The sequence below is a fragment of the Anguilla anguilla genome, chromosome 10 (assembly GCF_013347855.1).
Source record: "Anguilla anguilla isolate fAngAng1 chromosome 10, fAngAng1.pri, whole genome shotgun sequence".
Lineage (NCBI taxonomy): Eukaryota > Metazoa > Chordata > Actinopteri > Anguilliformes > Anguillidae > Anguilla > Anguilla anguilla.
In genome coordinates this window covers 41,294,710-41,309,074 of record NC_049210.1, presented here as the reverse complement: position 1 = coordinate 41,309,074, position 14,365 = coordinate 41,294,710, and the positions used below count along the sequence as shown (strand labels likewise).

The 14,365-nt window shown below is 45.9% G+C and overlaps 1 protein-coding gene across 4 annotated transcripts in view; it reads right to left on the bottom strand.

The window, feature by feature from the left end:
* Positions 1–8,333: 8,333 nt before the first annotated feature.
* ptch1 (patched 1) overlaps positions 8,334–14,365 on the bottom strand; it is a 54,938-nt gene continuing 48,906 nt past the window's right edge. For 2 of the 4 annotated variants that reach the window (XM_035379557.1, XM_035379556.1), the window contains exons 20-24: positions 14,044–14,186; positions 11,877–11,976; positions 11,265–11,510; positions 10,268–10,901; positions 8,334–9,850 (exon numbers count right to left, since the gene is read on the bottom strand). In XM_035379557.1, coding sequence (XP_035235448.1) covers positions 10,269–10,901; positions 11,265–11,510; positions 11,877–11,976; positions 14,044–14,186 — 1,122 coding nt within the window. In that variant the 3' untranslated portion in view covers positions 8,334–9,850; position 10,268. Of the gene's footprint in view, positions 9,851–10,267; positions 10,902–11,264; positions 11,511–11,876; positions 11,977–12,180; positions 12,192–14,043; positions 14,187–14,365 lie in introns of those variants that run through there. The other 2 variants (XM_035379555.1, XR_004761219.1) reach the window with 2 other exon arrangements.

Below are 14,365 nucleotides of genomic sequence, written 5' to 3'. Positions count from 1 at the left end.
GCCCGATTAAGCAGACGGCAAATCTCTGCGTCGGACGAAAATCCGTGATTTCATTAGGATTAGCAACAAGCACGTCTTCGTCCTACACTCCCAAATACACACGAAAGTATTTAACCGTTAAGCGTTTTATCTCTCCCACTCCATCTCCCTCTCTTTCTCTGTCTGTTTCTCTCACGTCTCACTCGCTCCCTCTTCTTTCTCCAGCGGCTTATTCGATGACGCACACGTTCCCCTATATCACTGCGCGCTGCGCCGCTAAGACAAACAGCCGCTAGTTCAAACAAAGGAAGATGGCTTTGCGAGTGAAGACATCGATGCTTCCAGGATTGTATAAACCAAAGGAAAAAAAAGAACCTGCTCCACAATTCAACATTAGTTTGTCATCTTCAGAATAAACATATGCACGCCATTTTAAAGACAAACATGTGCAGACGCCAGTTCTATATTCCGTTAACTTGGCATGTGGTTGAAGGGGGAAACCACAGAGTGGAAAAAAAAAAGAAAAAGTGCACCAATGAATTCTGGGTAGGCATCCCATGAGTCCTGACTTGTAGCTCAAGCTATGGGGTCGTTAGCGGATAGCGCTGTAGCTTGCAATCAAAATAAATATGAATAATGGCAGCAAAACACAAAGGAAATGCTGTTTGTGGATTCAGCCTCGCCAAAAGAAGTCAGTCACGCTCGCGAGTTTTAGCCAGCGGCCTTATTGCTCGCTGCTGATTTGCAAATGAATGCAGTTATGATTGGCAAATTCGGAGCTTTAGCTTGGCCCATGCTGCTCGGCAGCCTCCCGGCGGTTTTTGGAGACGAAATTCGGCGGGCACTTCCACAGGGTTCCGTGGCAGGGTTGCAAAGCCTGTAATTTGGGGCGGACTGTAATGACAGAAATGAGGTATAATGGCCCGTCGCTGGAATCGCCTGCTTGAGAGGTGGTTTGGAGCTCTGAGGAAGAGTCCATTTGGATTCACAGGTGGCGCAGGGCGTGCGTTCGCACAGCGAAGGAAAAGCTGCTGTGCATTATTGGAGGTGGCAGTACAGTTCAGCGGGTCAGAAACTGGGTGCGCAACTGAGAGGTTGCGGGTTTGACTCACAATCGAGGCGATGTCTTGGAATCATTTAGCAAGGCACTTTTACTGAAGTGCTCCAGTTGCATAAAGGGATTGTATGTGCTGCATGTTTACCTCTGCCAGGGCGGTTAAGTAATGACGTCAGTCCGTCCGTCCGTGACACGCATATCTGGGAAAGTAATGGGTGGATTACTGTGAAATTTGCTGTGCGCATTGATGTCCTCAAGAGGAAGAAACCCACTGATTTCAGTGACCCCATGACCTTTCCTCTAGCGCCAGCATCAAGCCGAACATCTCAAAAAGCAATGACTGGATCGCCAAGACATGCAGTGCAGTTTCATGCAACGGAAGATTGTTACGCTGTGGCAAAGGTCTGCACTGTACTGAGTGCATTCTTTCTAGTAATGAATTAGATGTTTGTGTTCTTCTGAAAGAAGTGCATGCTAAATACATAAATGCCACAAAAGTGTATTTTAGTGAATCATTTAATAATAATTCATTTAAACAGGTAAGTTTATTGAGTATGTGTTCTTTAAAACAAAAAACCAGCAAGTAAGGTAACCCCGCAGACGTATCAAAGTGACACCACAAGGGAAGACGAGGTCAACTCCAGATTTTTTTTTGGTCTGAAACTCAGCCCTGGAACCCAATATTTTGTTTTGAATGTGCCCCCCCCCCCCCAGCCCCTTCCCCCACCAGCCCTCTTTCAGCAGGGAGAAGAGCTCATCCTTGATTACAGGGCTGTTTTTGTCCCGGGGGTGGGGTGGGGGGGGGGAGGGGTGGCGAGGGTAGGGAATGCCACAGGGGTTGGAGGTCCTGCTCACAGAGGAGAGCAGACTGTTGATGCACTGACTGTGCTCTGTGCCACCAGGACTCAACAGCGAGGATCCCGTAAAACTCTGCATTACCAAATCAACACCTCATTATTCCACAAAGACTTATTTGCATGAACGTGGTCCCGGTTATGCAAGAGAAATCACAACGTCGATCGCTGAGAGAAAACTCTCTGCCCACACGTTTGATTTCCCCAAAAAACACAACACAAGGAATATTAACATTGTTCACTAAATGGATGGCATCAATACAAAGGGTCAACAAGCATCAATCAGTGTAGCAAAATATTGATGCGCATGCCATCACGTATACACAGATTGGACACATACCACCGACCTCAAGCCCACCCCACACACACACACATGCAGTGTCCCTAAATAAATGTACATATCTTCAGTCCGTCCACTAAGGAAACGGCTCAAATGAAACAGGGATGCCAGAACACAAGCAAAAGCTTTTAAAATAAGTTAATTTCATCTTATTGAAAACTTGACTTTATTACCAGCATTAAATCTCGCCACATTTGTTTCCTTGCTGATAATTTGTGCAGTGAGGCCGGCCATTTAAAAGTGCAAACTTACCCACAGCAGGAGTCGGTGATCTTCTGTGCCGAGAGGATCTGAGACTTCACCACATTTCAGGCTCCAAACAGCAGTCACTGCAACACTCCTGTGAGTGGAAGTCTTCAGAGGACAGCTCGGCCCTGCCAAACAGCTGGGCCGCAGGTCCACAGTGCCGAAAAATAAACACCTTTTACTCCATCCGCCATTCTGCATTTTTTTTAATCCCATTATTTTAATTTACTATTGAGATGATGAAATGTCTCTACCTCAGAGGTTGCGGGCTCGATTCCCAAGTCTGGTACTAATGCCGTACCCTGGAGCAAAAGCGCTTAGTCTCTGAATTCTTCTGCAAAATATCAAGCTGTACAAATGGGGTTATGTGTAAAGAACATCGGCTGTAAAATTGACTCTGGATAATGTGTGTAAATGTGATGAAGACAACCAGAATAGCCATGGGTGAAGGTTTCCTGGAGAAGAAATCTGAAAAGGCTGATGGTCCAAACTGCAATGACAGCTATACTGTCACCGGCGTCAGGTCTTTCAATCACTGGTATCAAGGGGAACACCCAAAAGTACACTCTGCACATAGAGCCTTCTCACAAAAATTTCACAATTAAAGCCCAGTCAACCCATTGCTGCAATGTAAAGCCCCATTCACACCACTGTTACAATGAAAAAAGGCCCACTTGGAGTACCCTATTTTCATTTTCTAAATATATATTTTCATAAATTAAATTAGTCAGTCAAGTTTAAATTAACATGGGTGAGTTAAGGGTGCTCAAAATGTCGTTTTTTTCTCTTTCAAAAATTCTGAATATATGTTCATAAAGGATGCAGACTCAATGTTCCTTCAGTTAAGTGGTAAAAATGTGCCAAATGTTGCGTATACTGTCTTTATCGGGAAAATTGCATGCTGATGGAAAATTTTATGTCAAAAACGCCATCACTAGTTTTAATAATCTTAATATTTACAGATTATATTTATACAATTCATATTTGGCTCAGAGCGGCAGAATCAAAACAAATGTTAAAAAAAGAAAAAACTAACCTCCAAAAAAACATATGGCCGCTTGGACATGTAACTGTGGGTACGGTTCCCATTCTACTCCCTCGATAAATAAAATAGAGATGTCTTTCAGACTGTTTTCTGAAACAGCTAATGTGTTTTGCGTCACTTACTCTTGAGGCGCACGCATTTGAAACGGATAAGTGGTTTTCAAGGTGTCTGCTTCCGGAATAAATATCTATCATTCCTGCCGTTTTTGTTTTTCTTTTTTTTTCCAGCCGAGTATTTCGAAAAGCGTCTGTCTAATGTTTCCCACAGATTTGACTTTTTCCAATTCTAATAAAGGATCAGTAAATCTCACAGTCGCTGGCAGAAGAAATATAATCCATTAAATTCATGTCAACGGGGCAATCACTCTTCTAGTGGGACACATACACGGAGAGGGTTTAGCTATACTGACAAGTGATGATGTACACGACTTAAAAGGAGCGCCGTGAACCGAGGGAAAAATGCACCGCTGCAGTAAGTCAAGTTTTTTTTTCATTGCCGATATGGGCTCAGCGACTAGAAGGGCCGTTAGGGGGAAAGCAGTAGGATTTTCTTTCCTATTTGGTTAGTCTGCTCCAGCTTTCATTGTCACGAGAAACCGGGCGAATGGCCAATACGCGATAATCCAAGAGCCCCCTGTAACTCCCGAGCTAGCCCACTTTCCAACAACCGTCGGGCTTTGTAGCGCTCTGAGGCGCGTGGTGCCAGAAATGTGTTCATTAGAGTCGCTGCTCCCGAGATTTCGGAAAAAGCAATCCTAGCCGCGCTGGGTGATCTTGGCAATAGGCTATTTGGGCCGAACCACCACGAGACTTCTGCAGTCCGCATCGATTTTGAGTTTTGTGGCAAAGATGGTGTTCATTTGTATGGATCAGTTAACCTGTATGTGGAATCTCTGATCGCGCCTTGCGGTCCTATGGAACACTGCGCGCTACAGGCCAGCTCAGATATTCGCTAACTGAAGACTTAACGGTCTACAGCAAGACCGAAGACAGTTGCATGTGTGAAAGAGAAACGGCTTAGCTTGTGGTTCTGTCATAAACCTTTTCAGCTGGAAAATCGCATCGCCGAAACTCTCTCGCTGAAACGCCAGACTTAAGTGATGATGTACTGAGCTTGAAAAGGGAAAATATTGAGCTCGCTGGTGGTATTTCCAACCTCACAGCCGACGCTAACTCTGGCTGCAGTCCCGCGCAGCCCAGCACAAATAGTCCCCGCATCACACATAGAGGGCGGTAAGGTTTTTAAGGATGCCAAACTCGAAGTGCTGGAGGGGATCCAGTTATTTGTGGTTTCCTTTCTGTCATCAGTCAGTTAAGGCTTCGAGAACAAGGTATGTGGACTCTTTAGCCAATCAGCTACTTAAATCAGACACCGGTGCTGATGCAGGTGAACTCATTATTGCCTCATTACGCAAGAGCGACTCCTCTGGTGACTCAGCCGTCTGCCCCATAAAAATATTTTTGCATGATGGACTCGTCAGTTTATTTAGTTTGCTGTTTGTCATCCCAATTGCATTTCATTTTATTAAAATGATCCGTTTCAAAGGATGTGGCTGTCAGACTGTTGAAAGAAGGTTGATCTGAGATTCCAAATTTGGAAGGAGCTTTTGTTGAACAGTGATTATAGGAAACTTACGTTGGAGCCCTGGAATGATAGGGTGATGGGTCAACACAGTGACAGCAGTGAAGCTCTCTGCTTCTCTCTCTCATTCTTTGTTCTTTTTTAAAAAGCTTATGTCATAAAATAGCACCAAAAAGTGGCATTTCTATCCTGCTTTTGGTCATCATTATAATACAACAATTCGTTTTTAAAATAGTTTATTTTAGCAGGCTGCCAATACTCCCCCCCCCCCTCCCCCCCCTCCCCCCAACGCAGACAGACAGACACGCACACATGCGCACGCACGCTCTCCCCCACCTTTAAGACACCAAACTAGGCTGCACCTCAACCATAGACTGTGCCGGAGGCTGTAGATTATATTACTTTATTGGCTGTAAAAGCTAATTATACGGGCAACAGCCTCCAAACGCTATATCAAAGAGACAGCAGATTTAAACAAGTTCCAGAATTTTAGCAGAATAGGAACAGGACAGTTCTGACCCCCAACCCCCCCCCCCCCCCCCCCCGCCCCCCCCCCGCCAGCAAGCAGTGCCAATTCTGTTTCCATTCCCCTACATGTTCAAGACCATATGACCCTTTTCATTACTTACTACAGAACAGCTGTACTGCAAACTCTGCAGCTACAAACCAATTTCCTAGCAGTCCATAAAGCTGTCAATCATAATAGTACAGCAACTGGGCGCGGGGGGGGGGGTTGGGGCTGAGGGGCAGTGAGGGAGGGAGGTGACTGTGGCTTTGGAACTAGGCTTGCAACCAGAAGGTTCTGGGTTCAAAATCCTTCCCCCACACAGAGCGAGCATGGGATTTACCGCCAAATCCAACAGGTTCAGCGAACTTCCAGCTGAGTAGCGGGACCCGTAATGCGTAAAACATCGGCCGTTCTGAAGTCAAGCTGGGCGAAGGCCGGCCGCTGAGCAAATCTTCCGCGCGATAAAGGGAGAAGGGATGGGAAAACGGGGTTGACGCATGCGCGCGTATCGTAAAACGTTCCGCCAGACGATTGCTAGCCCAGCTGTGTTTTACGCGCGGAGCGCCCGTGTTTACTCCACTGCAAGTCATGCGTAAATTCCAGACACGAACAAAAACTGTTTACGTCCTGAGTAAAACTCAGCCACGAGTCAGTATTTCTTTTACTTTTAAAATGCTCAAAATAAGAATGATTTTAATATGTGCAGTACCATTTATTAATTTCAATAATCCTTGAAGAGCGGAGTCTTTTTTGTTTTCCGTAGTGACAAAATGCCGTCTTTGCAAAAAGGGCACCTAAATGTAGAAAGACATCCCCGATCCCATTTGATTTCAAAATTGTCATTCATTCACAGATTTGATTTAGTGAGAACAGCCTGTGAATAGTTCTCTTTGTCGAGAGCCGAGCTTCGGTTCAGGCGGAGGCGATAACAGATGAGCATTCTGCGTGCTTTTCTGAGAAAGTGATTAAGTATTTCTGTCACGAGGAACTTGTACAGCAGACAGGCCTGCTTAACGAGAGCACGTCACGCACTTGACCTCTGCAGTTGGAAATGTATGTGGAAGACCTCCATGCAAACCGATGAAAAGCCCCAACACACAAAAAGAGCAAACACACAAAGACAGTAAGAGTTCTTCCTTTAAGATTCATTTTTATTAAAGTTATAAACAAGAGACAAATAAGTTATATTTTTATTTGTTAGAATTCTATCAGTGTTTGAACATTAATATTTAGAGAGCTAGTACAATTTCTACTTTCATGGCTAGCCTTTCACAAACCCAAAACAGCTTTATGAATTTTCACTCTCCTATAATACTGTAGGGGACTTTTTTTTGTCTGAGAGTAAGTTAGCAATGAAAGTGTACACCGTAACCTTTTCTCTGTTGTGTTCCAACAAAATGGTATCATTACATATAAACTCTTTAAAAATATACTTCTGTCAAATAACTTGACAACTACTATGTACACTACAAAAATAAATTTTCATATAAATAAATTATATGGCATACATTTATCTTTGTAACTGAAATGACATACATCCACTCCTACCAAGAAAAAATGGCAGTCAGTGGGACCATACTGAATATTTTTCTCCTTTTAAATCCTCACTAAGAGCTATGATGAGTCTGTAATGAAATGTTATATACTCTTTTCCTATTTAACATTAGTAAGCACTTTATACAGATCAAACTCCATTAAAGTAATAACATAACTGTAATAGTGTTTTTTTTCAATAGAAGTAAAAATCCCTGCATTTGTTATAAACTGGCATTATGACCAATAATGTAAGAAACAAAAAAAAAACATCTTATAATACAAAAATATAAATATCACAAAAAAAAAACAAAGTAAAAAAATAATAAAATATTAAAAAAACAAAATAAGACAAACAAAAAAAACCCAAAAAATTTAAAATAGTTGCCAGCCATGGATCTCTCCTTTCTGTCAATGTGATGTCAGGAGAAAAAAAAAATGCACATTTTCACAGAAGCAGCAGACTGAACACAAACGACAAAACGAAAACAAAACAAAACAAAAACAAAACTGTCGGGGGGGAAAAAAAGGGGAGAAATTACAGAAAACAAAAGACGTTTTGAGGACAGAAGGGGCCAAACGGGCGGTGACAGGAAGTCAGATTGAGAGGAAAGGGGGGGGAGGGGGGGGGCACTGGAGAGGGGTGACTGACACAAAAACACCAGCCTCACTCTGGCGGGGGGGCTCGGTGACCTCTGACCCCAGAGCGTACCATTTGGCAGTTGAGTGGGAGCTTCCAATTAGCGTCATGGCGTTATGTTGTGCATTTTTATGGGGTGAGGTCAACGGAGAGCCGCTGGCGCTAAATTGAGGCCAGTTGTCTGGGTTGTCACTGAATGGGGGGAAAAGTCAGCCTTAGCACGCTTGTCATAGTAGCTTATCGAAACGGGTTGGGGGTGGGGGTGGGGGGTGGGGGGTGGGAAGGGAGGAGAGGGTACAGCCTCCAGGACAAAATTTCTTATGAACACGATACATAATGCAGTCAGTACCACACCGGGTCAGAAAAGACTTTAGCTTATAACTTTTTTTTTTTTTTTTAAACAGTACTTAATGTCACAAGGAAAAATGGGCAGCATTTATGAATAACAAAAATAGAAAATAAATTACATTATTAAAAACAATCGGGGTGGGAAAGAAGCACCTTTTATGACTGCGGCCGAGAAGCGGCTTTTTAACGCCACACACATTCATCTTTCGTTTATTTTTTTTTTTTTAAGTCTTAAAATGAATTCCATAGCTGTTCTCCCAACAGGCAAGTCGATTCGAGGCCAAAAAAAGAGCTGGACTTTTGAAGGCCCTGCACTTTATAAAACCAGAAAAAAAATATAAGAGCTAGTTTGTTACAATGGCAGCGGAGCCCTTGTCCTTGTCCTAAGGCATTATGACACAAAACAGACCATTATGACATCACAGTAGAGGAGGACAGAGATTGGCAGTGTTTCGCTGGGACAGTCAGGTTGTGCACTTAGGGCCTTTCAGTAAATTAACAACAAAACGAAAAAAGGGAAACAAAGGAAAGGAACGAGGGAGTTAACAGGAACAAGAGCTAACAGAGTAAGGGTCACAAAAATGAACATGCTTTTCTTCATATCTGCTCGTTTTAAGTATCACGCATAGCGTGTGTCAAAGTTAAAACAGTAACTACCACAGATCTGTGATATGCAAATTAAAATACAAAGATGCGTACCTTCACATCCTCTTAAGGAACATGCATGCACGCACAGGCACACACACACACATACACACACACTCACACACACATACATGCAAACTCACACACACACTGGAGCCAGGCAGAGGGTTGTCTCAACCCCACCCTCCTAAATCCTGTTTCCACATCCACAAGATGTGTTTAGTTTAAGAAATAGTCCGCAAGAACTTGCAATGATTCCGCAAAGAACGCCAAATCCCCCCATATTCAGCACACCCCGCCCACAAAGAAAACAGAAAAAAAGAAACTAGTACATACAAGCTTGAGGTTTATCATTAGAATGGAATATGGTTCCACTGTGTCTGTGCTAAATGGGAATATACTGGCAATTTCACAGACACAGTAGATACGGAAGGGATTTTCAACTGTCCTGAATTCTCTACATCGAACCCAATCCACATTACAGTCTGTAGCTCCAGCACACACACACACACACGCACACACACGCACGCACGTGCACACACACACACACACACACACAGCCTCTTTCTCAAGCTCGCACAGTCTTCTAACATACAAGCAATATTTGCATAGTATTATACATGTACATTAAACAATATTTAAGCAGCAACCATGCGTGCATGCTGAAGTGTGTCTGTAGATGAAGCTTCCTCATGGCACAGATAAACAGATGAATGAACAGTAATTACAGAGTTCACACACACATACACACACACACACACGTACCACGCACGCATGCACACACACACACGCAATGATGTCCCCAGACTCTCATACAGGAGTTGTACAGCTCCTAGAATTATAGCTACTTTTTTTTCTCTTTTCGTATTTACATAAGTGTATATCTTTTAAATACTTATAGAAATATCTAACACAATGGTACACTAAGTTACAGTAAATGTCGAGCGTTCTGCCCAGTGCCACTGCTTCCTCTGCCCCCCCACAGCGCCCCCTGCTGCCGGACGAGGAGGACTGCCCCCCATCTTTGGCCTCTGTGCTTCAGTATTCACGAACTGGAAGCACAAAGAAGGAATTCTGTCAATGAAAAAAAAAACAACAAGCTGGAAATCAATTCATGGACCGAACTGCTAAATTTTCTATGGGGATCTTTCGACTAAACTGGATACGGAATAAGCCGCAGCTCTGACTAGGTATCGAAGCTAAATTGCAAGATTGTGTCAAACAAAGTTTTGTCTTTGTGTATATATGAATGCATGTATGAGTATCAAAGCAGGTTGAATTTCTGGAATAATCCAGAGAGTGAGTGGAAAATAAGGCACTTTTGTTTTATTGCAGTAAAAATGTGTCTAGTTACGGCTAGTTAAATCAGCCCCAGTTTTATAAAAGCAGACATTAACTTGTTTTTTTTTTTTTTGGAATGTTTTTTTTTTTGTTGAGAATCGCTATGGTGATATGTCAGTGTTCTGGGATCCCAGAGGGCAGCAGTCTCACCTCAGCTGACAGGTCGCCTCCTGTCGCAGTCGCTTTGAGTGTCACACTCAATGTCCTGTAGCTCCATTGCCTCCTGCTGGCAGTCGCTGGTAGTGCAGCGATTCTCAAAAGGCACGTGAGGGTCCTGGAAGTGGGGGTTAGGGTCTGAGGGGTCGGAGCGCCGGTGGCCGCTGGACGAGGGGAAGGGTGCGTAGACAGGGCTGTGGGCGGGGAGGGAGGAGTGGACGGCGACCGTCACCGAGGCGGAGGCCGTCACCGTGGTGATGGGCTGACAGTAGACAGGGCCCGCAGCAGCAGTGAAGGTGGGGTTGTGGGAGCTGTGAGGGTTGCGGCTGCTGGAGCCAGGATGGCCGCCGGAGCCGGAATGGCTTCCAGAGCCAGAATGGCCGCTGGATCCAGAATGGCTGCCGGAGCCAAAATGGCTACCGGCATCAGTAGCAGTTTCAAAAGCGTCCATGCGCGGCCGGTGAGGTGGAGGCTGCTGCTGGCGGCTGGCCCTCCCAGCCTCCCTCTTTGAGTCCCTGCTACTGTGTCGCCATGGCGCCTGAGATCCCGCCTCCTGGTGGTGACCAGGGGGGTGGGGCCGGAGCTGCTGTTGCTGCTGTTGCTGCTGCCTGTGGTCCAAATGGACGGACTGCGAGAGAGAGGTGGAGACATGGTTAGTGACATCATAACTGACAGTAACACATGACAGACTAAGAGACTCTACTATAGAGACAGGTGAGTGATCAACACAGTTATGGGTGGAGCTAAGGGAACTGTCAATCAGCAACGTGTTCAAATGATTCATAAGGTTTTGTTCTCCAGTCCCAAACAGAATCATTGGCTCAAATCAGTGAGTCCCTAATAGCATATGCCAACCAAATGTTACTTTAATTCATACATATAAAATTAAAATGTGAAACTTTGCAGGGACAATTGTAAAGTACTTTAAAAAAATGTTTTATTCCCCCCAGTATACCCCTTGCCCCCATGTGAACTGCATGCTGGGACTCACAGTGGAGGTGGGATAGGGGGCGGGGTTTTCCCCGGCCCGCCCCCTGCTGGTCCTGAGCGTGTACTGCTGTAGCTCCTCGCTGATCCCAGAAGCTGTGGTGTTGGAGCTGTACTCCGAATCAGAGGAATCGGAGCCCGTCCCGCCCCCTCCGGCTGTCCGGTTGGGACGCACAGGGAAGCGCACAACGTGGGGGGGTGGCTCCGGGGAGGGGGTGGGCAGCCGGCTCCGCCCATCGACCGGGCACACCTGCGAGACCCAAAATACTCAACATGAGGTCATCTTTACCCAGGAAAAACAGCAAGACCCTCAATGGTAGATTTACAACAAACATGCCGAATTAACACCAGTCCAGGAACACACACCCTGCCCATCTACAACAATATCAGCAGCATGAACTGCTGTCTTATTGGTCCTTTCAATTCAGCTGCTATGCTATTGGTCCTTTCACTTGAGCCCGCTATGCTATTGGTCCTTACAGACCAGCAGCTATCTTATTGGTCCTTTCAGAACAGCTGCTATGCTCATTGGTCCTTTCAGCTGGGCCTGCAGTGCTATTGGTCCCGTCAGCTGGCGTGGGTCAGGGTTAGTTTTGGTGGGGGGCGAAGCTCTTACCTCTGGATAGGGTCCAAAGTAGGACAGCAAAACAGGAAGTAGCACCAGCCCGTTCAGCACTCCCAGAACCGTGAGTATGGTCAGCACAGCGAAGAAATACCTGCGCCAAAAAAAGCACGGGTTCAGACAGGAAGGCTTTTCACACAACGGAAAAAAACACTATCGAGACAAAAACACACAAGCCATACATGAGTACGCACACACGCACACAAATGTGTACACAGATGTAGACACAAAAATAAAACTACACAAAGCGCATTTTTTTTAAAAGTTTAGTCTTAAATAAAACCCATAAAATGTTTACCTTGTGTGAGGCTGAGTCAGAGGGGTTAGTAGGTCAATGAGAGAAGAAGGAAACATAATTAGTTAGTTAAAAAGCATGGAAAGAAGTTCTCTCCCTCAACTTTAATTCTTTCTCTTTCTGTCTCTCTTTCTTTCTTTCTCTCTCTCTCTCTCTCTCTCTCCCTATAAGCAAACAGGAGCATAACAAAGACAGCCGGAATGTGCAGTTTGGGGGTGAGGGGGTGGCGGAGGGGTGGAGGGGTGCCTCTCCTGAAAACCAGCAGAACCAAACAAATGAAGTGAAGGGTGTAGAATTTAAACAATTTAGTCTAGGAGGAAAAGAAAGAGTACACCCCCCTCCCCCACTTCCCTGCCCCCCCCCCCCCCCCCGGTAGCTAAGCCCCTGTGAAATCCTGCTGCCCCTCCCTCTACCTCAGTCTAATTAAATATCTGCTGCATCAGGTAAGGCCCCGGATCTCTGTCTGCATTGTGCCCCCCCCCCCCCCCCTTCCCGTTCTCTCATTCCAGAGTCCACGCTCTACTCCACTTCCATCTCCCCTTTCCCTCTCTCTCCACTTCACCCAGGCCCTTCTCTTCCTCTTCCGCTCCTTTAAGAGAAAGGGATGGAGCACAAGGATGAATGAAAAAAGACGTTTTTTTTTCCTGGGAGGTGGGGCGGGGCTTATTTCAAACAGAAGAGTATCACCTTTCCTGGATTCAACATATTTAGAAAAGCTTTTTTAAAATTATTTTGAATTCGATAATTTTGCTTGCTTTTGTCTTTTATTTTGTTTTTAAATCGGTGATGTATCCCACAATGCCTCTGGGGCATGGTACGAAGAAGTACTGAGGCATTTGTGGCCTTGGCCAGACTAAACTGACTGACACTTTTATGAAGGACCGCCCCTTTTTCCTCGACCAATCAGCCGAGAGGCTCATAGAAACGGGGTTGCTGGGGTGGTTATCCCAGTGTGGGGTCAGTGTTCTTAGGCCATCGTCAGGAAGCTGGGCAGGAGCGAATGACAGGAGGGACCGCGCGCTTTTTCCCACGTCTCCCGCCCGCCCCTCGGCCGCGAGGGGAACGGCGTTGGCGGACAGCGCTCGCTAGGCCGCGCGCGCTAAAGAAACATCTCCACGGAAACCCGCCGTCTCAGCCCCGGTACGGAACGCACACCAAAACACAGAGAGAGCTGACAGACGACGTCAGAGCCACATTCATGTGTACCGGCTAGAAAAATAAGCCGCTTTCTCTCTCTCTCTCTCTCTTTCTTTCTTTCCCTCTCTCTGTTCACTGCAACCCTGTTTTGTTTTCTCTAAAAATAACAGCGGCGTATTGGTATGCCAGTTAAATGAGAGCTTTCAGTGGAGCTCAGAGGTGAAGAGAGAGAAGAGAGTGACAGAGTTGTTCCTGAGTCAATAAGAGAGAGTGTCCCTCCCTCCCTCCCTCCCTCCCTCCCTCTCTCTCTCTCTCCCTCTCTCTGTCGCTCTGTGCTCTCTCTCTTTCTGGAGTCCTAGTGTTCCCAGCTATGGGTTAGATTTGGGTCAGCAGGAGAGGGCAGCTTCACACAGGCACTTCCTACCACAAATACTGCAGCAGAGGGGAGTGTGTGTGTGTGTGTGTGTGTGTGTGTGTGTGTTCGGAGGGGGGCGGGGGGCGGGGTACAGGGAAGCTTACCCATAAGAGGAGAGAAGAAAGAAAGAAGCATAGTCCATCAGATGCCCCCATGCAATATTTTAGCACACTCATCAGAAAGCTGCACACAATGATGGGTAAAAAATGGACCAATGACAGGGATTCTGTGAGCATGCAGACCAATGACAGATGGCTCTGTGAGTGAGAGGACCAATGAGAGCGAGCGAATGCGCATGGGGCGGGGCTAGTCACCTGACGATGAAGTCAAACTCGGACCCCGCCAGCATGAGGACCCCCAGCAGGGTGGAGAAGGCGCCGTCCAGGACCGGGGCGAACATGTGCTCCAGCGCCAGCACCGCCCGCCGGGTCCGATCTCCGATCGCCGTCAGGAAGGCCTGCGGCAGGGCACAGAACGGCGCGACTGTCACCGTGACTACCGCACAACAGCAACAAACATTTAACCCTGTAAGGTGCAATCACAAATAATGTGATAGCAATTCTTAAAGGGTGGCGGTAATGCACTAATTTAAGTTTGCAAACCGCCAATAAAAACCAAAGAAGAAGAAGAAAAAAA